The sequence below is a fragment of the Camelina sativa genome, chromosome 11, assembly GCF_030686135.1.
Source record: "Camelina sativa cultivar CO46 ecotype springtype chromosome 11, ASM3068613v1".
In the NCBI taxonomy this organism is placed as follows: domain Eukaryota; kingdom Viridiplantae; phylum Streptophyta; class Magnoliopsida; order Brassicales; family Brassicaceae; genus Camelina; species Camelina sativa.
In genome coordinates, this window is record NC_141890.1 from 40,883,734 (window position 1) to 40,908,175 (window position 24,442).

Below are 24,442 nucleotides of genomic sequence, written 5' to 3' on the forward strand. Positions count from 1 at the left end.
TATAAAGTTATCAACCCATCAATTGACAAGATTACGTTATAAAAGAGATGAAACTTTTCATCGATGTACTGTATTTCGTTGCTTAAGCAATGTCGCCAAATCATATAAATTTAAAAGTAAAAGGGGAAAACTGAAAACAAAATTAAATAAAGAAAATGGAAAGCCAACATCTTCGAGGTGAAGAAAAGTACCAAAATCCAAATTGCTGCGTGGGAGGAGTAAAACATATGATTCTAAATTGACTAATTTTTTAAGCTTTTCTATTGTTTTTATTAGTTATATGGAACAAATAAAGCTTTCTCGAGTTTAAAAACATTAGAAATTTTTTTTTTCGCTATTTTAATTTAATTTTCAGTATAATTTTTTTATATATATATGTAAGCTTGAGTGATCTATGTCAGCACTAAACCGAAAGTACATAACTAGAACATGTGTTCTACCCACAACAGACTTAATATGCTTGACTAATTTCAAAGGTGAGCCAGTCCCAATAGAGAAAGCTTGCCTTACCAAATTTTCAACTATTTTTTACACTAAACTGAAGAAAAAAAATGATAGAGTTTGTTTTGTAAGAACCAGCAGATTGACAATCATCCGACAACATAGACGGACACAGTCTCTTCTTCCTAGCATACATAGTCTCCTTCGTCTTCCCCGAAATATTACTGTTACTAGGTCACAAACAAGTTGGACTCAGCCTAGAATTAGAGCGAGTTGTTAACCAGTTAAACTTTTATCATTCATCAAATATATATAGCGTGGCATTCGAACTCAAGATCTTCAGCGAAAGGAATTTGAAATACTATCTTCCAAGTTCCAACCAGATTAAACTAATCGCAGTTCCTTAACAATGAAACAATCATCTTTATTCATTTCATTTTCTTTTCGTAGTCTTTTGAAAGACAGATTATGTAGCTTTATTTCTAGTGTATACAAAGAAAACATTATACAAAAAGGAGTAAAACCTAAATGCTCTTTGTAATATTCAAAGTCTGATGCTGGAAAGTTGCAGCAAAAAATTAGAACAACTTTGTTTTGGTGAGCTTTGGGAGCTTTATTGATCCAAGGAAAAAAAAAAGAAGGATAAAAGACAAAACCACCAGTCCAAAGACAAACATATATACAATAATATATCTAAAATAATTGAAATTAAAGAAGTGCATGAGAGTAGAAAATTGAGTCAGACCAACAATCTCATAACTTACTCGTTAAGTCAGCTGCCTCCTCAAATCTTTAAGTTGGGATCGACTTGGACTCTCTTTCAATTTCACTTTTGTTTTCCGAATTTACTTTCTTTTATTTATTTTTCTTATTTCTTCATCATTGCTTATGTCTATTTACTTAGACTTCTTGTTTTTTAAAAAATGTATGGTACGCCCCGACATTATTATTTCACATGCGAAGTTATAAAGACAAAGAAAATTCTGATTCCACGATGATATGCGTTTTCTTTTTCCACGTATAATTTATCCCAAAAGTGGATTTTAATCTACAAAATTTTACGTTGAACGTCCAAACCTTTTCGTTTACCAATACATCTTTTAAGTAATTCATTTTTCTAATACGTATATCATTCCGACATCATTATTTCACATGCACTTCTTTACTTTAAGAATAAAAAGGTCGCATGAATATTTATTTTTACATGCATGATAGATAAGAGTTCCTAAACACGAATTTGTTTTGTTTTCTTATATATATTAGAATATAGATTTCTGATAAATATGCGTAGTGACTATATATATATATATATATAGTATGTATACGAGCTTTTTAAACAAAGAAAAAAAAAAGAGTACATAAAAAGCTTTCAAATGGTTAAATTAGTTTCGGGTCAAATCAATCGTTGTTAGTATTGCGCTCGTTTTAGTTATCGGTAATGAAACAGCGTGGATATATATAGGTTTTAGTTTTACCTTATTTATTTCGTTTTGGTTGGGGAAAAAATCAACTTTGCCCAAAAAAAGGAACTAATTACCTTTACCAAAAAAAATAAAGAAATAATTACTTATTTTTTTTCAAATAGAATTCTTAACAATGTTCTATTCAAAATCTTAACAACGTTGACTGCATGGGTATGCACAACAATTTTATTAGGGTGAGCCTCGCATTTAAATAAACAAAAATAAAACAATCTCTGAATTTGATGTTATATTAAAAATTAAATTATCTATTCATCTCTAGAAAATAATACGTAAAAAGTATCTCTAAAGGAAAAGTAGAATTCGCTTTTGCCAAACTAAAGGTGACACACTCATATAAGTATATAAACAACCTAAACCATACACAAAGGGATACTGATAAGGAAGCACTGATGGACATTTCTGCGCAGAGATTTGCCATGAACGGAAGAAGCATGAGACTCCCTCCTGGGTTTCGGTTCGATCCCGATGATGAAGATCTTGTGTTCGAGTATCTCGCAAAGAAGGTCCTCCACCGTCCGATGGACTTCGACCTCCCTGAGCTCCGATCTTGCAATGTTGATCCTTGGGACTTGCTAGGTTTGCTACAAACTCTTTTCTCTAATTACTATACCATATCACATTTTAATGTATCGCTCAATGTGGTTTAATAGATGTTGTACGTACACATTTGTTGTAGGTGAGAGGAACAAGGAAGTGTATTACTTCGTGAAGAAGGAAGAACGAGAGAGAAAGGGAAGAGAGACGTTATCAGGTTACTGGGAAAAGTGTGAAGAAGAGGAAGTAATGGAGGCTGGTGATCGTGAATGTAGTCATTTAGAAGGAAGGAGAAAGACATTTGCTTTCTATATTGGGAAAAGACCTCGAGGCACAATAACTCCATGGATCATGTATGAGTTCCGACTTCTTTCCTCTAGAGCTACAAGGTGGTCATCGTCCCTTTTGCCTCGGGTGAGCCACTCGTCTCTTATTAGTTCCGACACTACATTGGACTCTTATCTTTGGGAAATTATTTATAACGCCACTAATGTTTCATGTAATTACTTAACAAAAATAAAAGTTGAGTAACACAAATTTCCGGAAAAGAAAAGAAAAACCTTCAAAACATTTACTAAAATGTCATTTTGATTTGATTTCTTGAAAAAAGAAAAATTAATACGCCAATATTTAAGGAATCCTAAATTACCGAATTTTTTTTTTCAAAATATATCACCCTATATTATGTGTCATTTTACTCATCCTTAATATTTTTCTGCAATATATACCAATGTTTTGATTAGTTTGGTTTTTTTTTTTTTTTTGGGTTTTCAGGGTGATTTAGGGAAATGGAGGGCAGTGAAGGTGGTGGTGAAGGAAGAGAATGAGGAAGAGATGGTGGAGGATGAGCACGAGTCGGACGAGTCTGATGGCGAAGAAGTTATTCAAAGCCGGTGACGATCATGGTTGATGCCATATATATGTATTGGTTTTGTGGTGAATCCGATCCATTTGAGTTTAGTTAGTAACTTATAGTATTGTTAGAATATTAGAGAACATCTAAATGAAAATGAGGATATATGCTTAAATTTGTCTTATTATCTTCCAAGCCCTTTGGAATGTAATTAAGGTTGTGGTGAAAGATGCCACAAGTTGCTTTCACTCTCCCGCCTTATTTTGTTCTTGTCCAATTATATATATATATATATATATATATATAGACTAAATTATCTATTATCTTTAATCATCAGTGTTTTCTTTTAAAATTCGAGATTTATAAATCCATGCATGGTAAATTCGTGGGGATTATTGACTTGATTTGATCAAACAATGAGAGATCTGTAACCGTAGTTGATTAATTTAGCCTAATGAGTAATATGCATGTATGTAATAGTTTCCCATGTACTTCACTAGCACACAAGAGAAATTAAGATTTAACTTACTTACGACATATTAAGTATGCAACCAACCAATTTCATGTTGAGCAAGAAGCCTTTAGATTTTATCTTTAGCCCTCACACAAATCTTACTAACAAAACGGAGTCAAAGCAACTGAAAAAGCTCCCTTCTACTTCTGTATATATTCGGCGTGATCAAGTAGCATCGCATAGTTGTACGTACATAGATGATAGATGTGTGGGTTAAGACAAGTCTCCCTAACTGATAACTCCATCCTTGCCAACAGATCATTATGTCCCAGCAGTTCTCTTCAAACAGCTCCTTGGCATTGTAATTCAATATCTTGGTCATGGTATATATACGTTATGCTGTGAGAAAATATTCGTGTTCGCCAAGTTACTAGCGTACAGTTACAAATTTCTTACAACTAGCTAGAGGAAATCTAATATGTGGATGTCCGGAACATCGATGTGATGTTTTCAGAGGACAGTGACGTTCAAGTCAGTAAACGAATATATAAATGAGTTGTCACATGACAACGGGTTTAAAATAAAAATCTGCGGTTGAGCCGAGTCAACTAGATAGCCTTGAGGTTACGGACTTACGGTTACCCAAAAGACTTCGAAGTTTGTGTAACATCCCCAAATTCAAATGTGGGTCATTTTGAAAAGTGCAGCCCATTAAGGGCCCAATTGAACAAAAGTAAAGGGTTTTGCGTCACATTGTATGTTTGTGTACATGTGTATACTCGCATACATCGCCGTCTTTGTTTTGGCGAGAGAAGAGAGTTTGTGAACTCTAACCCTAAGCCTCTCTCTCAACGTTGGATCTCACCATCATCACCGTCTTCCTCATGTTGTTGCCATTGTTGAGAAGGAGAGAAAGAGGTCACGGAGATTTGTTGTTCGCCACCGTCGATCACCACCGTTAGTCAGCAAGCCATCGTGAATCACCGGAGTTTGAAACCATGTGTTAACCACTATCACCGGAGATGTCAGCCGCTGTCTCCGTAGCAGCCGTAGACATTGTCGAGGCCGTTAAGGGTAAGGAAACCCTAGTGTTCTTTTGTAACTTGCGCATGAAGTAAATGATATTGTCTCATGATCTGTTGTTGTTGTTTAATTGTGAATCATGAGAACTGAACGCCACCGTGTGCTTAAACTGTCACGTCGAGCCGTCGAGGAGATTCACCGAGAGTAAACGCCGAGAAAGGTAAACGGCGGAACTCTTGTCTCGTGATGTTGTTGTTGTGTTTGTTGATTTTTGAACCGAGAAGCTTAACCATCTAAACCAGAAAATTATGGAACGTACGTGCATGAGTTGTTTGTGGTGTCATGCATGGTTAATTACGTACGTTGTCGATGACGTTGGACAATTTAATATTGGTGCATCGTGTATTGTGGCTGTTTTAGGAATCGGTAATAAACGGGGAGCATGTGGTCGTACGTGGATTAAATTGTGGTGATATAAATTATTTGATCGTTAGTTTGATTTAATTATTAAACTACGTCTAACGAATTTATTTGTGAAGTACCAGCACAATTAATTCAGTTTCGGTTATTAGATTAAATCAGTGATAAATATTGGAATGTAATCATTGATCGAGTAATCTGAAAATATTGCAGATTAAGATCGTTGTTGGATTGGATTCTTGTCGTTGCTGGCTTTTATTTGAGGATCAACAAATTTGCTAAGGTGAGGACAGGACTAGTTAGTGTCTTTTTGATATGCCGATACGTTTAGATAGTTATTTAGTTTAAGGTTAAACCAAATATATCTATTGATTATATAAAAATAATCTTAGTTGAATGTTGAGTGTATAATAATAATATATATAATATGTATTTACTAAATAAAAGGTAAGGAAAAAAAATTAGTAATAGGATTTGAGAATTAAAAGAACTAGATATTTTAAAACGGATTGTGTGGTGTGTGATATGTATGTTTGTGTGATAAAATAAATTGTTTGAGTGTGAGGATAAAAAGTGTCAAGAGGCACGAAGAAGCGGGAGAACCGCAGAGAGTCCTACAAGGAGTTCTCCTTGTAGTTGTGTGGTGGTCTACGGGCGCGGAATGCGGGTAGATCAAGATTGGCTGACAAGCCAACGCGTTGTTGTGCGTGGAAGAAGTGCGAGAAGCATGAGAAATCCAGATACGCAAGTAAAAAAGTGCATGAAGAAATGCGAAAGCATGAGAAATCCCGGAATGCACGGCAATGGAAAAGTGCAGGAAGAAGTGAGAAAGCATAAGGAATCCCGTAATGCACGGCGATGGAAATGTACAGGAAGAAATGCGAAAGCATGAGGAATCCCATAATGCATGGCGTTGTTGACGTAGCGGAAGCTAAGATAATACAAAGATCTTATTTAGTCTAAGAATACCTAAGATCAATGTCTTCCTGAAATCGTTGAGATCTCTTTGGATCTATCCGAAAACAAGGGTTTGTGAATATTATTCACACAAAAGCTAAAAGCTCTTAATTTTATTAATCAAATCAACTCCCTCGTACAATAGGCCTGAATAGGCTATTTATAATAAAACCAGAAAACCCTAATAAATCTCTGTAATATTCTAGAAACCTCTAAAGGTAAATCATATAATTAATAATAATATTAAAATACAAATAAATGGAAATAATCCTAATTATGCGCTGCATCAAGTCTCGCCGGCAAAGAAAAGATTCGTCCTCGAATCTTGTATCTTCGATGCATCAGCTCCCTCCGGCCAAGAAAGATTCGCCCTCGAATCTTCAACAACGTTTTCAGCACATTCGATGTTTGCAGATTCATCATCACTCCCATCGTTTGGTTTTGCCCGAATTGCACGGAAACGATCTGACCCGAAATTTGCACGAACCCGGTATGATCCGAAATTTGCACGAACCCGGTATGATCCGAAATTTGCACAAACCCGGTCTGACCCGAAACTTGAACCAAACCAGTCTGACCCGGAATTTGCACGGATCTCTTCTTTAACAACTTCTGTCTCAAACCCTAAATTTGCACAGAGCCGATTTTTGAAACCAGCTTGTGGAAAAACAAAATCCATAACTATAACATCCTCTTCATAGATGTCATAGATGGGATCACCATAGATCTCATGGTTTTCTTCCTGTTCAAAAAACAAACTTTCGCTAATCAACATGATCACCAGAATCGTTCTTCAATTGAGAAATTAAAGAGACAAAGCTCTGATACCAACTGACGTAGCGGAAGCTAAGATAATACAAAGATCTTATTTAGTCTAAGAATACCTAAGATCAATGTCTTCCTGAAATCGTTGAGATCTCTTTGGATCTATTCGAAAACAAGGGTTTGTGAATACTCTTCACACAAAAGCTAAAAGCTCTTAATTTTATTAATTAAATCAACTCCCTCATACAATAGGCCTGAATAGGCTATTTATAATAAAACCAGAAAACCCTAATAAATCTCTGTAATATTCTAGAAACCTCTAAAGGTAAATCATATAATTAATAATAATGTTAAAATACAAATAAATGGAAATAATCATAATTATGCGCGGCATCATGTCTCGCCGGCAAAGAAAAGATTCGTCCTCGAATCTTGTATCTTCGCTGCATCAGTTGTTTATGGGACGTAGTCTCGTTTGTTTGATGTTTGTGTGTCTTTTACACGTGATTGATTGCTTGTCTTAGGTTTAGACTTTGTGATGGTCTAAGCATGTTTGTGTATGAAGACTTCGTGAGTCCTAAGGCTTGCCCTTGCTGAGTAATCCTAGATTGCTCACCCCTCTCTTTCTCTTGCACGTAACCATGAGGAGTAGTTGATAGAGTTGGTGTTGGTGTTAGGAGCTGGAGATTATTCTTTTATTTCCCGTTGTTGGATTTATCGAACTGGTTGTTAGTTTCGGTTTAACGTTTAAAGGATGGTTTGAAAGACGTTTAAATTGATTTAATGGATTTTTTGGTTATTTTCGGTTAAGTATGGTTTACTTGTGGTATAAGTTAACCTGTGACATGCCATGAAAATTGGGTGTTACAGTTTGTTTGTGGGGTGGTTTTATATTGACCAAACAAAAAGAATCTTACAGATATTGATGTTAAGACTAAACTGTAAGTCAAAAATGACAATAGGAATGAAGATGTTACTTAGAAACCAACTCCTGTATTTGCCAAAATATCACTATTTACCAAAATTAGCAAATAAATTGCAACTAACCAATCAACCCATCACATAATCTCAACCCTATAACCTCACCTTCTCTCCCTTCTTCTTCTCGGATTCCTAAATATTATCTTTCACTCATCGTCCTCCCAATTTATTGGCTCTCTCTTCTCTCCTCTCCTTTGCCTATTATCTAACATCTTCTCCCGCCACCCACCCCCTGCCGTATGATCTTTCTGGTGGCGGCGATTACACCATCAATTTGTTAGTTTTATTAATATGGGTTGCGGTGGCTCGAGGCTTGGAGGTGTGGCGGCTGTCAGGGCCGGAGAAGGAGGCGTTGTGCCACTTCCGGCGGGAATACGTCCACTTCTAAGGCGAAGGTTAGAGGAGATGAAGAAAAGGAGCCATGCAAGCGTCTTGAAAGGGAGCCAGACACAGTCTAAGAAGGAGCTTCTTCGTCACGGCTCTTCTGATGACGGAGAAGACACTGACGGCAGTCTGAAGTCGTCGGCTAAGGTGGCTCCGGCACCTGATCATCACGTGGAAGAGAAGAAAGAGGTTATTTTAGAGAAGGTTCCGTCGAGAGATGATGTCAAAGAGGTGAATGAGGAAGAAGTGGTTGTTAAGAAACAAGAAGATGAAAAACATCATCAAGATGTTGCGAAGAAACAAGAGGAGGATAATAAAGAGGTTGTGAAGAAACAAGAAGAGGATATTCATCATGAGGATGTGACCATCAATGTTAAGAAGGAAGGAGATGATGGCAAGAATCATGATGAAGACGAAAGGAGTATCATGAGCAACTTTGATGAAAGAATGATAGGTCCTGGATCTCCAAGCTTTAGGGTTTATTGCATCGATGTTCCTTCTTCTGATGATGATGATGAAGGTAAATCATACGTCCTTATAATGACACACACATATATATATACAAGTATACGTACCAAATAGAAAGGTCAAGAATAATAAATATCCGTATGTATATGATTGCTAGGAATGCTAGTTTTATTTTTATCAAAACTATATTTTACCATGTAGTACTTTCACCTTTCTATGTATTTCTATGGTTGCCGATGCATCTTAAGGTTCGCAGTTGGGCTTATAATTGGAAAATTTATCTATTCACTAATGCAGAAAAAGATGGAGAAGACACAAGAAAATCGATGGAAATCGAAAGTAGTGTCATGACAGAGATAAAAGAGGTGGCTCACATTTGATTCACATTATTGATTTGATTTATGTGAGGCTCGATAATAATGATATGTTTTGTATTTTTAGGACGGAAGCATCGTCAAAAAGGAGAAAAGGGAAAGGAGAGGGAAGAGGTTTGGAATCGGATTGCCGAAGAAGTATTTAGCCAATGTGACTGCACCGTGCTATGCTGGTGGAGGATGCATGGGGAACACTCATTCTCGTTTGGTGCAAGAGAAACCGAGACAGTGATATCGATAAAAATTATATGTCGTTTGCCATCTGCCTTTATTTGTTGAAGTAAGAACGGTGAGGTGCACGTACACGTACGTGACTGTGAGTAATCAAAACCACCCAACCACGGATACGAATTTAGACCTTTGATTTATTTCAACTTTTTAAGAGACCTTGTTTCAGTATTTGTACACCTCTTCTTCATATTTGCTTTCTTTGATCAGGGTAAGTTAGTGTTTGAAGAATTTACTTTTTCCATGTGGAAAGATGTAAGTAATTTAATTTGTGCAATTAAAAAAGTGTTGTTTAAATATGAAACTTCTTGTTTAACAAAAAAATATTCAGATTACCCACTGGAAAGAAAATTAGAGCAACATAGGAAACTGGCATTATATATATATAGAAGGAAAAACAAACATAGTAAAAGGTGTAAGTAATTGAACTTGTGCAATAAAGAAATGCTCTCTTATAATTGTAATATATATTTTCAACGTAAACATACTTCTAAAATTATCACTAGAATTTAGTATATGATTTTTGTTTTTTGAATAAGAATTGAGTATATGATTTTGTCTGTCTATACATGAACGGTAATAACCTTGCGTGAAGGGGAAAATTTGAGTATAAGGTTGAACAGGGGTGTCAAACCAGACTAACTTGTTTTAATTAGGAGGCTACGATATTAATTTCGTGAGTTTTGGCAAGAACCCATTTTAGATTGTGAGTTTAGAAACATGAATTCTAACTTGTTTTTATTCGAACTTCGGTACTAGAAACATCAACCCTGATTCAATTATAATCTATGATTATTCGGGTTAATTTCATTTAAGACCTTTGTTCGCAGTGCCTATCTATTTTCTGTACTTTTAAAATTTTTTATCAATAAAAGATAAGCTTAAACGAGCCAATTGGGTAAAAAATTGTTTATATACAAAATATGATGCGGAGATATACGTGTTTGACGTGCCAGAAAACCCATCCTTACATTTGCATTTCGAAAAATAGAAAATAAAAAGAAAGTTGAAAATTTCTCCTAGTTAATCTTGATATCATCCAGGTACGTCGACAAAACTGGCCAATCCGAAGACGAAGACACCATCTTCACCAAGTTTGAACAATCCATTAAAAACGTCACATCTCGAAAGTTATGTCCAATCATGCACCACATTACCCAGATGAACGCTTTAGTTTCAGCATGCAAAGGAAAGAGGATACACTGGAACTTGGTGGCTTCCCTAGTCGGTGATGCATCATGGGACAAACAAAGCCATCCCGCACCTGCAAATGGATCATTTGCTTTCCAAGATGCATCTACAAAGCAGCGATAACCCGCAAAAAACGGCGGGAGATTAACAACGGCCACCCTCTGCCTGGGGCCAAAGATAAAGGGAAAATGAGAGAATCCTCATAAACGCCCTTCACCTGAGCTTGCTGCTATGTCAACGCTTAGGGATGTCAATCGGGCTGGTCCGACCCGCCCCGGCCTGGCCCAAATTATTTCCGAGCCTATATTTGAAAGCCCGAGCCCGACCCTAACATGGCTACAAGGCTTTTCGGGCTTTTCCGGTAAAAAAATCAAAAATTTAAACTTATAAGCCTTAAACAGCAATATTTAAAGGTGCAATATAAAACAAATCAGTCAAAATTTTAATAACTCATTTATATTCACTACAACCAACTTAATTTAAAAGAAAGTTTAAAATTAAATAAAATTTTATACTATAATCAAATAAAACAATATATAATTCATATAAAATATCATAGATAAAAAAATTTAAAAATATTAAGTAAGGTTATTAATTAAATATGAAAACTAGGATTATAGTTTTAAACTTTATTTACAAGAAATCATTAATCAAATAATGCAATCAAACAAAAAAAAGTACAAATATATTTGTTAAAGGATTTTTTGGGCTAGCCTGAGCCCGGTCGGACAAAGCCCAGAAAACGCTATAGCCCAAATGGGCTGAACCAGAAAGTCCTGATTTTTTCTAGACATATATATAGTATATGTCCAAGCCCGATATTTTCAGGGCCGGGCCGGACCAGCCCGCGGACTTTGGCCCTAATTGACATGCCTATCAACTCCTCACCTTCCGCTACCAGAACAATCTCCTCAGGCCGCTCATCAATATTTTCTGTATACAATTTTAAAGTGTAATCTAATCCAATCTCTATATACTTATTTAAGCAATGTTGTTAAAGTTTAATCCTACTATTATGTAATATATTACAACAAATACCATTGTATTTTAATTAATTTAATAACTAACAAAATAAAAGTTTATATTGGTTAATAAAATAATAAAATAATATTTTTGAATTATTTAACAAATTCATTTATTCTTACAGAAATTTTAGGAAAAAATAGTAAACTATTTAAAATAACTATAAAACTTAATTTTATTTATAAAACTAAGATTAAATGTTTACATTCCTAAATCGTTTAATAACATATATTTGAAAATTAAGATACAACATTGCTTATATTTTAATTATATAAAATATTATATTTAATTTATTAAATATTTTTTCGCAATGCACATCGACGCAGTGACATCTTTTTAAAATCTAAGAAATCATAAAGGTTGTATTTTATTCAATATAATATATACAATCAAAATAAATAAATAAAAAAGTTAAATCAGAATTTCTAAACAAGGTTTTGTTATATTTTCTAGATTTTACCAAATTTATATAATTAACGGATTTAACCATTGTATCATGTACCAAAGATGGATTGAAATCAGAATTTGAAACTAATAAATTAAATGTAAACGATTATAAAATATATAGAATAAATCAAATAAAATTTAAACTATTATTTTATAATTAATAAATTACTGTAAAATATTTCCAATATGGATAACTATCTAGTTATTCATTATTATAAAACAAAATTTTAACTCTAAGAGGGAGGTATTCAACTTGATATTTTAAAGATTTTGTAGGATTTTAATATTTTAGAATTTTGAAAGATTTAGAAGATTTTTAGGAGATTTGATTGTGTTTTAGAGTTTTTCTATTTTCTAAAAAAAGAAATGAAATATGATTCTATGAGATTCTATGATATTCTATGAGTAAACTTTGGGTGATTTTTAAATATTTTACAATATAAAGAAAGAAAATTATATGCCAAAAAAAAAATTATGCTCAGAGAGTCTAATTAAAACCTGCAATTAAAATCTGGTCAAGATGATCCCATAATAACATATTTGATTGTTGAGATGTGAGTTTCTAATTAAAACCTGCAACAAAGAAAAAAGCTTTAAGTGAGATGAAGAAGAGAGGAAGAAAAACCTAAACCAAAAAGATCTGAGTTTTCCATTGTGGTGTGACTTTCTGTAGAAATTTGTAAGCCACGAACATATTGCATTCCACTTCTTTTTTTGTTCTTTTCATTATCATGATTCGTTTTGTTTGATATCTAATGATCAAAAGCTAATTATGTTCCTGTTGTAACATATATGGATTCTAAAAAGAACAGCCCATTAATTTACCATGATCCGATATACTTTTACGACGATGAGGTACACTTTGCGCAGACACAGAGGCAAATTGCAGTCCAAAAAACAAAACGAGCTGAGGTATCCTAGTTAAAACTGAACCTTGAGATTCAAATTAAGAGGGACAAGAGAGAGAGCTTACTGAACAGAGATGGTGGTTTAATTCACAGGAAGATACGAAGCTTGAGGAGGTGACTGCTGATCGGTGGAGATTAGAGCTGTCGTCGGAATTGATATTTCATCGACTGTTTTTTTTTTTTTAAATCCTTTAAAATCCTACCTCAAAAGGTAGTATTTTGTTACTCATATTTGTCAACTAAAAAACCAAAAAAAGTCTTGCAGAATCATTCAAAATACTATTTTAAAAAAAATTGTGATATTTTGAATAACATTAGATTTTAAGTAAGTTTTATAAATCAGTGATTGAATAACAAGAGATTTTAGATTATTTTAAATGATTTTACATAAATTTCAAGTTGAATAACATAGGATTTTAAAAGATTTTTTAAAATCATGAATTGAATAACAAGTGATTTTAAGAATACTTTAGAATCTTTCAAAATATCAAGTTGAATACCTCCCTCTAAATCGATATCTAAAAAGAATACGAGGGAATACAATTCAACACATGAAATTAGTATTCGACTCATTTAATTTTTTTTTTAATTTGGTTTTTAAAGTATAGCTAATTGTAAGAATATATCTAACTTGAATAACTCGACATGATCATTTTTGAACATTTAGAAGAGGTTATTGGTTATATGATTTGAATGGATTTAGAAATCTAAACAAAATTTAATCATATAACATTTGATTTCAAACTCATGAAATTACTAAAATTCAAGAAGACTTTATTAAACAAGAAACTAATAATAAATAACATTAAAAATTCCGACAAAACAATAACATTAAAATTTTAGTTAAAGACACATTAAATAACCCGTAAAAGGTTTTTGCTCAATTCCGTCAGATATTTATTTGGGTTTATTTCAATCAATCTCTCAGCTCATTGATTCGTAAATAAGGTTTCCTCCAGATCCAGGGAGGGGATTCAAAAAACAAAATGGAGGAGTCACCGCACTCGAATTTGCTTCCGGAAGTCGATTCTTTACCCGATGGATTCGTCGACGGCGCTACAGAGCCACCACCTCTCAATTCTCCCAAGACCCAGGAAGAAACTTGTATCACAACAACAACGAACCATGAAGCTGTTGCCGTCGAGAAAGCAGAGAAGCCGAGAACTTTCCCCGTTCCCTTGTGTGAAACAGATGGTAATGATGACGACGACGTAGATGACCTAATTCAAGATTCGAGCAAGCTTAGCTTAGAGCATAAAGAAGAAGAAGAAGAAGCTTCTCCTCCTGTTTGTCAAACATGTGAGTAGTAAATGACCTAATTCAAGATTCAAGCAAGCTTTACTTCCATTTGTAACCTGACGTTTGCTTTTGTTGAGTTAGTATCAGAAGGGTCAACTCAAAATCCAACCTTTTCTAAGGAAACAGACTCGACTCAGAGTATGGATTCGCTCAAACCCAAGAAACAAGTTAGTATTTTTATGTGGTCTTTGATGAACTATCACTATCTTTGGGATATATCAACTTTAAAAATGTTGGTAGGATTGATTCTTGTGTGTTAGATGACAAGCAGGCCTTGCTTTGTATGTTCATTTTTGCTTTGTTGAAGATGAATGTATCTGATTTGTGTTGATATTGAAAGCAGGAGACGGTTGAGACTAAGCGTAAGGGTTCAAAGAATATGTTTAAATCAGAGAAAGAGTTTCTTGAATTCATGCTCAAGTATCAGCAAGTACTTTCTGAAAGAGATTCTGGTAAATAGGAAATCAGTAAAGCCAAACCAGTTTTGTGTTACTCTCATTGTTATATGGTTTATAGTCTGTACTCATCTTTTTCTCCTTTTTTTTCACTCTAGCTATTACTGTCCGTGATAAGCTTGAGTCGCTTTGTAGAGAGTTACAACGTCAAAACAAACTGTTGATGGTATGTTCTTTCTTTCTTCTAGTTTGGTGTGCCATATTTTATTGTCTTGTTTTGAGGGACTGACTAAGTTTTTTGGTATATGTATTGAATGTACCTTTGTTTAACAGGAAGAATGCAAGCGGGTGTCAACTGAGGGACAGAGTTTAAGATCAGATTTATCGACAAAGTTCCAGGATGCAATAAAGGTAGTTTGAACACATTATAATTCGATGTGAATTTCTCCCAGCGTTTTGATATTTACTGAATATTGAAAATTTGAGCCATTTTGCCGTCAGTATTGGCAGTTCTAGAGAGGAACAAGTATTGTGTAAATAGCTTTGTTCTGTGTTGCTATGTAGGCAAATCCTAAAATGCACATCATTCTTGATCCTTGTTCTATTCCCTTAGGAGATTTATCTCCATTAATCTTCTGTGCTATATGCTTTGGAGAGTCATGAAAACCTCTTTTTCTTCTTTGTGAAACACTCTACACTAATATTTGCCCATGTTAGTATCGAAATCGTACAGACCTATTTAGTCCTTTGAAATGATTGGAACTCACTTTATATATAGTAGAAAATCGTACATATTCGTTTCAAGTTATATAGATTGATAGAAATAAGTTTGATAAATTGCTTGTAGGCTTTTGCAACATCCAAAGCTTACGAAAACGAAGGCAGAATATTCTACTTAATTAATTATTTTTTACTCTCTACCATACGGAATACTGATCCTCTTTGGTTAATAGGATGTGAGCATTAAGTTGGACGAGCAAAAGGATGAAAGCCTCGCACAACTAAAAGAAAATGAGATGTAAGCAGAACGAACTCAATCATAACGTTTTCACTTGTAAAATAGGAAACTTCTAGTATAATTTGGTAACATATTATAAAGGTCTTTTCTAATTACAGTGAATTTGTTTCTTAATCTCCAGGTTGAGGACGAAGTTGAAGCACCTGGCTGATCAATATACACTTTCAGAACAACAACATGAGCAAAGAGTAATTTACATATTCGTTTTTCCAACTATATATGAAGCATCATTTAGCCAAAATAAATAATTGGCTTAACTGTGATGTATACTTGACAACATCACATTTTCGAATGAGCAGTTGAAGCAGAAGACACTTGAGCTACAGATCTCTGCTTTAAAAATTAAACAGCATGAGGAGAAACTCATCCATGAACAGTCTCAGATGAAAGTTTATGCAGACCAAGTTTCTCAGCTTTTATCTACTGAGAAAAATTTGCGGTTGCAGCTAACTGCTGATGGAGATAAATTCCAGCAGTTCCAGGTCTGCTCTCTTCCCCTTTTACACTTCCTAAATAAGTCTTTATCGTCTTCTCGATTCAGTACGATCACCGATAGTTATATTGCTCGATTTGGGTGTGATGCAATTCTCTTTTAATATTGTCGATATTTATATGAAGAGAATGTAAAGTGAAAGACTTTTGGTTATGCAGGATGCGTTGGTGAAGAGCAACGAGGTGTTTGAAACATTCAAACAAGAAATTGATAAGGTAACACCATTGTCCTGTCTTCATTGTTCTTTGAAAGACCAAACGTTTTATTACTGAGATCTTATTAAACTTGATCCTGTGTCTATTGGTGTTTTGCGTAGATGTCAAAAGCAATCAAAGAACTTAGGAAAGAAAACGCATTCTTGAAGAGCAAAAGTGAGAAGTCTGATATCACTCTCATTGAACTCGTTGAAGAGGTAAAAAAACAAACGAAACCGTCTGTTTTTTTCATTGTAAATTTTGGTTATGAAATCAGTAAAATCACGGTTTTTGGTTGACATTGAACAGCGTGAAAGATTGAAGAAACTGTTGGAGAAGACTAAGAAACAGAAAGATAAACTTGAGTCGCTATGCAGATCCCTTCAAGCTGAAAGAAAACAGAAGGAAACTAACAGTGCCGATTCTGCTGCAGTTCAACCATGAAGCAGAGAAAGACTATGAATTAAGTTTTTTTGCTTGTTTGCTTTGTCAGAGTTGAACTAATTAGCACTTCAGTTTATTATTTTTATTTATTAAAAAACTGCATTAGACACCAAATTCACTTGACAATGTCATATAACATCAAATGATTCTGCCCTTGGCGAGCAAAGTCTATTTTATTTCACAAAACTCAAATTGATAATACTTAAATTAATTATGAACATATTATATAAACAAAAAAAACTTAAATTTACTTTCTCAAGCAGTTAAGCTTTGTGTTTATTATAATATATATATATATACTAGATTATAATCCATGTAATTTATTGTCCATGTAAAAAAAACTAAAGAATAGAAAATAATATTAGATAATATGTAAAAAATATAATTTAATTATTTTGATTTTTTTTAGTTATTAATTAATTAATTAGTTTTCAATCACTGTTAGATAAGAATGGTGTGGAGTGCTATGAAGAGGGATCAAAAGGCAACATTGTTGCGGAGTACTTCTCTGATTTGTTTCAGTCTTCAAATCCGGTTGGAGCTGATGAGCTTCTAGAAGGAATGGAGCCAAGAGTAACAGAGGTTATGAATGCGCAACTAACTGCTCCAGTCTCGCCCCAGGAAATCAAACAAGCAGCTTTTAATATTAAAGGGGATAGTGCCCCTGGTGCAGATGGGTGGACTGGTGCTTTCTTCAGACGGTACTGGTCGGTGGTTGGCTCAGATATCATTGCAGAGGTTCAGGGGTTTTTCACTTCAGGAGTTATGCCACAAGAGTGGAATCATACACAACTCTGTCTCATACCTAAAAAGCCAAATGCCAACCAAATGTCTGATATGCGACCTATAAGTTTGTGCTCGGTTTTGTACAAGATTGTCTCAAAGGTTTTATGCACTCGCTTGAAACGATGCTTACCAGCTTTGGTGTCGGAAACCCAAGGTGCTTTTGTAGCTGGAAGATTGATATCAGACAACATTTTGATAGCCCATGAAATTGTGCATGCCCTAAAGACCAATGTGAAGTTTGAAGAGAACTTCATAGCGGTGAAGACAGACATGTCAAAGGCGTATGACAGAGTAGAATGGGATTTTCTGGAGAATCTCTTCATCAAGATGGGTTTTGACACACAGTGGATACAATGGGTAATGGTATGTGTGAGATCAGTCACATTCTCGGTTCTAGTCAATGGCTGTGATTTTGGTCTAATCAAGCCAGGGCGTGGGATTCGCCAAGGAGATCCATTGTCCCCTTTTCTTTTCATTATATGTGTGGAGGCTTTGGTGTATGCTTTGCGGAGAAGCCAACAACAGGAACATATCACATGCTTCAGTTTTAATGTATCATGCCCAACGGTCCAGCACTTACTATTCGCTGATGAAATTTTGTTCATTTGCCGAGCAACTAAAGAGGAATGTGAGGAGCTTATACTCTTTCTACATAGTTATGGGAAAGCTTCTAGCCAAGTGATCAACTTTACAAAGTCAGCTGTTACATTTGGGAAGAAGGTAAGTGATGAGACTAAGGAAATGGTGAAACAAACACTCAACATCTATGAAGAGGGTGGCACCGGGACTTATCTGGGACTGCCAGAATGTTTCAGTGGCTCTAAACAGACGCTTTTGGGCTTCATTGGTGATAAGTTACAAAATAGACTCCAAGGTTGGTTTGCAAAGTCTCTCTCACTGGGTGGGAAGGAAGTACTTCTGAAGGTTGTGGCATTGGCATTACCGGTGTATGCTATGTCTTGCTTCCGCTTGAGTAAGAACCTGTGTAGGAAGTTAACAAGTGCTATGTGTGAGTTTTGGTGGAGCAATTGCCAGGGGAAGCGTAAAATTGCTTGGGTGGCATGGAAACATCTGTGCAAATCGAAGTCAGAAGGAGGTTTGGGGTTCAAGGATCTGGGGATTTTAATCAGGCCTTATTGGCTAAGCAGGCATGGCGTATACTCAATAATCCGGACTCCTTGATTGCGAGGTTCTACAAGAGCAGATATTTCCAGAAGACGTCTATCCTTGATTGTGGGACTGGCTCGAGACCTTCTTACTCATGGATAAGTATTCTCCATGGGCGTGAACTGTTGAAATCTGGTCTGATGAAATCGATTGGTGATGGTCGTGATACCTTGGTGTGGAGGGATAAATGGCTTTTGGATAAGCCCCCTAGAGCACCATTCTGTTCTCAGATATTTTTTTAGGTTAACTTGAAAATGGCTGAGCTTAGGGAGCCAGGTTCTACTAGATGGGACAGGGGAAAAAATTTCTCTTTATTTCCACCGGATGATGTGAAGCGGATATTGTCAATGAGTTTAAAGGAGGGACATGAAGATCGGTTTATTTGGCCATACACTAAGTCGGGATAATACTCGGTTAAAAGTGGGTACTGGATGGTGCAAGCTTTGTCTACGCTTTACGAACCTCGTAATGAAGTTAAGATTAAGCAAAATGAGCTGAAGGCTAAAGTATGGGAGGTGAAAACAGTCCCCAAGATTAAAACTTTTCTTTGGCGTATGCTATATGGTGCTTTAGCGGTCTCTAAACGTTTGGCGTTAAGAGGTTGTGGTGGTGATGTTACTTGTTTGAGATGCGGTTCATAGGCTGAAACTATCTGTCATCTTTTGTTTCTTTGTCCTGTGGCAAGGCAGGCGCTTGCATTGGCTAATATCCCGCACCCAATTGGAGGTTACTCTGAAATGGATGTGTATAAGAATTGGGATCATTTGTTAACGGTAATGCAGAATGCGGAGATACCCAGTTTGGTGCGATCTGCTGTACCATGGGTGTTATGGGGAATTTGGAAACATCGAAATGCCGTCTTGTTTCAGGGGAAAAAACGGAGATATATGAGACTTAGTTCTCAAAGCGCAAGAAGCCTCCGTTGAATGGCAGGCTGTACAGTTGTTGTCGGCAAATACTTTCCTCCATGGTCACACGAAGTCAGGTCCCCTAGAGAGAAAATGGTGCAAACCGTTGGCTGGCTTTGTTAAATGCAATATTGGATCATCGTGGTATAATAATTCTAGAGTGTCTAGTGGATCATGGATTGTGCGGGATGAGAGTGGACAGGTACTATATCATGCGAGATCTGCACTTTCGGCATCTGCATCACGCTTTGTAGTGGCGCTACATTGTTTCCTTTGGACGATTGAAGCTCTTGTTATACTCCAACTTGATAAAGTGGAGTTTGCTTTGGATAATAGGATGGTCATTGAAGCAGTTAACAACCTACTGCTTGGCCGCGATTTAGTATCCTCCTGAGCATTATACATGAGAACCTATCCAACTTTACATCATGGAAAGCTACGGCAGTTGCAAGCTCAGCAAACTCTGTTGCCTTGGCAATCGCGAGGAGTGTGACGAGGGATGGTAGACTTCAGTCTTATCTTTCACTTGGAGGGCCTGCTTGGCTTCATAATCAAGTGAGGGATGAGGCGGCTTAGTTGTGTTTTGTTATTTTCTTTCCTCTTGGTTTTGCTTTTTCTTTCATTGTTCAGACATTTTCGAAAGTTCTATCAGACGACAAAAAAAAAATAGTTTTCAATCAAACATTCTTATTTCCTCTCAAATGATTAGGTTTTTTTTAAATTCTTATGAGATTATATTGAATATGAAAAAAACTATAATATCCAATAGCTCAAAAATTTAATAATAGATTGTTCCTAGATTATAATCTTTGTGATATGCATGTTGATTGATACATGTTTTTTTTTTTACAGAGTTAGCGGTTTTTACTATAATGATATGTAAATAATATTTAAAAATTTAATCACACCAACCATAAATTTAAGCATACAGAGTTAGGATTTGAAACCTAAAAAATATGTTAAAAATTCACTTACAAAAATAAATATAAACAAATTTATTGAAGAAAAGTCGGAATATAGTTTAAAAATAATGTCGTGGCAAAAATTTATTTTTATACCACATATGACTTATGTTGATATAAACCATCCAAAAATTTTAGCTACACTTTTTCAATTTTATTAAAAGGAGGAATTTCATATACTAATTTTCAAAACTATCCTCTTTCTAAGAATTTACTGAAAATGCTACTAAAAATCTGTTCTTTATTCAAATATGTGTGTGAGCTAACAAAAATATACACAAATTTTTTTTGAGCTATTGACCATTCATTTGCTTATAGAATCTTTGAATTTTTAATAAATTTTGAGAAACAAAAAAAGTTATTTCATAATGTCAAGTAGGTAAAAAAAGAATAAGAAAATCAAAATACACAAAATAATATACATTATATTATATATATATATATATAAATTGAATAAAAAGCAAATAATTAAAACTTATACTTTGATATTATAACAATGATTTTTATTTTCATATGTATATTTAGTACATAATTGTTGCAAGATGGAATGTAGTATATGTTATCTAGTTTTCTTTCATAATTATTAAAATATGTATAATGATAAACAAAGTTAAAAATTAAATCTACACTTATCTTAACAAAAAAAATCAATTGTCACAATCATGTTAATGGCTAACTTTCAAAACCAAATTTTATATTATAGGATTACATAAATACCAAAAAATCCAATGGAATTACATTGATAATTTAATAAATTAGAAATTACTTTTATTTTTTAAAAATATATATAAATAAGTAATTTTGTTACTTATCTATAGAATTCCTTTTTATAATAGGTTTAGAACTTTTACTTTTTTTACTTTTAATTTTTTTTTTTATAAATTTAGAATTGACATGTGTCGACATCTTATCAATACAATTGACATAATAAATTAGAAATTACTTTTCATTTTTTAAAAATATATATAAATAAGTATTTTTGTTATTTATGTATAGAATTTTTTTTTATAATAGGTTTAGAACTTTTACTTTTTTTACTTTTAAATATTTTTATGAATTAAGAAATGACACATGTCGACATCTTATCAATACAATTGACATTTGTCACGATCTTGTTAATGAGTATCTTTAAAACTAAGCTTTATAAGATATCTTTGAAATTAAGATTTTTATATATATGTATATATGTATATCTTATATATTATTATAGATATATTACTTAAAAGGGATTTCTAATTGAATTAGGTCTAACAAGAATTACATAATACACATGAGATTAGGAATAATAATTCCCTATATAACGATGTTCTTGGTGGAGACATAAAAAAGCAACCGCAAGGCAGAAAAATATAGTTTATTTTTTTTTTAAAAGGCGACCACCAACAATTATGATGCTTCCAGATGATCTGATATTAAACTGTTTAGCCCGCGTCTCAAGATTACACTACCCAACCCTTTCCTTAGTTTCCAAGAAGTTTCGTTCTTTCGTTACTTCAACGGAGCTTTACCAGACCCGAGCTCTTTTAAACCGCACCGAGAATTGTCTCTACGTATGCTTACAAAGCTGTGACGACTCTAACACACTACGTTGGTTTACTCTTTGTCGGAGACCAAATAGCTCCAAAAAAATATTGGTGCCGATCTTTGTTGATTCTATTTCTCCCTCTACATTTAGGTCGGATGTTGCAATGATTGGTTCTGATATGTACGTCATTGGCGGATTAATACATCAGAATGTATCCTCTAACGTCAAGGTCATTGATTGTCGTTCTCACACATTGCGTGAGGCACCAAGCATGCAGGTGACACGTGTGTTCCCATCTGCTTGTGTCGTTGATGAAAAAATGTATGTAATTGGAGGCCGCGAAAATCTCGATTCCACAAATTGGATAGAAGTTTTTGATACGAAGACCCAAACTTGGGAGTTTTTACGAATCCCTAGCGAGAAGTTATGCAAAAGCTTTAAGTACGATAGTGTTGGGTATGAAGGAACTATCTATGTGGGGTCCAAGGGAAAGCTAGGGACTTGTAAGCTGAATAAAGGTAGATGGAGAACGGTAGACTTAGCAATGGATACTGGATGGACTCTCGCATCATCTTATTGTGTGATAGAGAATGTGTTCTACCGTTACAATAACATGATGATCGATTGGTATGATCACAAAGAAAAGTTATGGACAACTTTGAAGGGTTTGGAAAACTTGCCTACTTATCCTCGTATGCGTAATGGTAAACTGGTGGATTATGGAGGGGAAATGGTGGTTTTGTGGGAAGAGTATGGGTATGATATTGATAAGAACCACAAAGATGAAACAATATGGTGTGCGGAAATTGCGATTGAAAGACGCCAAAACGGAGAGATTTGGGGGACGATAAGCTGGTTTGACGTTGTCTTTACAACCAATGAGCCATACAGTTTAGTACATGCTCTTGCTACTAGTTCCATTTGATGAATATGAAGTCATGATTGTTGTTGGTTCAGTTTTAAACGAGAAGAAAAATTCAATCTGTAGGGTTTTTTGTGCATTAATTATATCTAATAAATAATGTTGGAAAAGAAAAAAAAAATGTTTGGTTGTGTATTGTTTTTTTGTGCATTGATTATATTCACACAACAGTATATGCATGTTTGATTCTACAAAACAAAACAAAAAAAAAATCGTTTTCTTACATTTATGCGTGACTGCTTCAACCTAAAAAAAAAAATCCAGTCAAATTGTAAAGAAACCGTTAATAGAGAATTTTTTTTGTTAAACACTGAGTAAAGAAGAGAGCCATATAAGGAAGAAAATTATACATCGGCTGTGGATGCAGAGCATTTCTTCAGCCACTTATCTTTATCCATGGAAACATATATTTTAGATGAAAAGAGAAGAGCGACAGCTAGGTTGTGGAGAGACAAAAACCCTAGACAACAAAATCGATAAGCCCACCTTTTTTGGTTATTAATTTAAGTTCTCCTTGATCATATATAGTTTAGTTTTTTTATATTTGCAAAAAAAAAAAAAAAAAAAAAAAAAAAAAAAAAAAAACTGTTTTGCGAGATTATCATAGCTAAAACATGAACATCAAAGCAGTGGATCTTGCCATCATTCACCACAAAATGGAAGAGTCTTTGTTCAGGGACACGGAACAGAGGGAAGAGGGAGCTAGTTCTAGCGGGTAACCACCCAAGAAGTTAATTAGTTCTATGGAGAGTTCTTGGGGTCAGCCAAAGCAGTTCGACTGCTTCACTTTGGCCCTTTTAGCTAACCCACATGATAAAATGGTCCCTCTTCAGTCTTCAAAGCTAAAGAGATGTGTTAACACACACAACAAACACACGTTTCTTTTGGTAAATTAAGTCTATCCTTCATATTTGCTAATCGATGATGTTTAAATACACAAGAAGAGAAAGAAACTAACCCACTAAATCTACAGTTAAGATACGTGACTAAGTGGAGATACAATCCCACTAAATTTAGGATAAACAAAGACAAGATAATCTCAACTCTATCTTCGACCTAGATAATGTCGGTTTACTCCAGTTAACCGGTTATGTTCTCATCACCACACCCATCCCTGAGTTACTTTGAAGAGCAAGTTAGCGGAGCCGAGTTTCACTCGCAGAACATGGAGCGCGTCGTCAACTTCTCGGATGGCTGTGCGTGTTCATGCATGCGTGTCAAATTGTTGGGTTTCCTGTTCGACAAGGATTCCAAGCTTAGCCATCAAGAGAAAAAAATATCAAATCCAGAGTCTTACTTGTAATCCGGCTTCTTTCTATTTTCAGAGTCCTTTTAGTGAATGATAATATGTTCGTCTCTTTTTTTGTAAAATTTTGTTCTGAGGCCTTAATGAT

The 24,442-nt window shown here is 34.6% G+C and overlaps 3 protein-coding genes and 1 pseudogene across 5 annotated transcripts; all 4 read left to right on the forward strand.

Moving 5' to 3' along the window:
- The first annotated feature begins 2,297 nt into the window (after window positions 1–2,297).
- LOC147935231 (NAC domain-containing protein 83-like) lies at window positions 2,298–3,560 on the forward strand. The gene is made up of 3 exons (XM_087476307.1): window positions 2,298–2,501; window positions 2,602–2,873; window positions 3,234–3,560. Exons 1-3 carry the CDS (start codon window positions 2,315–2,317, stop codon window positions 3,354–3,356), a joined length of 582 nt encoding a protein of 193 aa, XP_087332433.1. The 5' UTR covers window positions 2,298–2,314; the 3' UTR covers window positions 3,357–3,560.
- A 4,331-nt stretch (window positions 3,561–7,891) lies between these two features.
- On the forward strand, window positions 7,892–9,844 carry LOC147935232 (uncharacterized). Its single transcript, XM_087471334.1, has 3 exons — window positions 7,892–8,816; window positions 9,062–9,129; window positions 9,206–9,844. The coding sequence occupies exons 1-3, from the start codon at window positions 8,204–8,206 to the stop codon at window positions 9,368–9,370; spliced, it is 846 nt and encodes a 281-aa protein (XP_087327460.1). The 5' UTR covers window positions 7,892–8,203; the 3' UTR covers window positions 9,371–9,844.
- Window positions 9,845–13,751: 3,907 nt separating this feature from the next.
- LOC104725584 (uncharacterized) lies at window positions 13,752–16,964 on the forward strand. Of its 2 annotated transcripts, none has more exons than XM_010444261.3 (11): window positions 13,752–14,234; window positions 14,316–14,401; window positions 14,578–14,686; window positions 14,788–14,855; window positions 14,963–15,040; window positions 15,583–15,647; window positions 15,769–15,835; window positions 15,947–16,129; window positions 16,299–16,355; window positions 16,457–16,552; window positions 16,644–16,964. In XM_010444261.3, exons 1-11 carry the CDS (start codon window positions 13,922–13,924, stop codon window positions 16,776–16,778), a joined length of 1,257 nt encoding a protein of 418 aa, XP_010442563.1. In that variant the 5' UTR covers window positions 13,752–13,921; the 3' UTR covers window positions 16,779–16,964. The 2 variants fall into 2 exon arrangements, with proteins under 2 accessions (XP_010442563.1, XP_087329423.1); XM_087473297.1 differs by having other exon boundaries at window positions 13,827–14,234; window positions 14,575–14,686.
- Window positions 16,965–21,911: 4,947 nt separating this feature from the next.
- Window positions 21,912–23,169, forward strand: LOC147935233 (F-box/kelch-repeat protein At4g23580 pseudogene; annotated as a pseudogene). The gene has a single exon (XR_015573039.1). The product of XR_015573039.1 is annotated as an F-box/kelch-repeat protein At4g23580 pseudogene (transcript).
- Window positions 23,170–24,442: the final 1,273 nt, after the last annotated feature.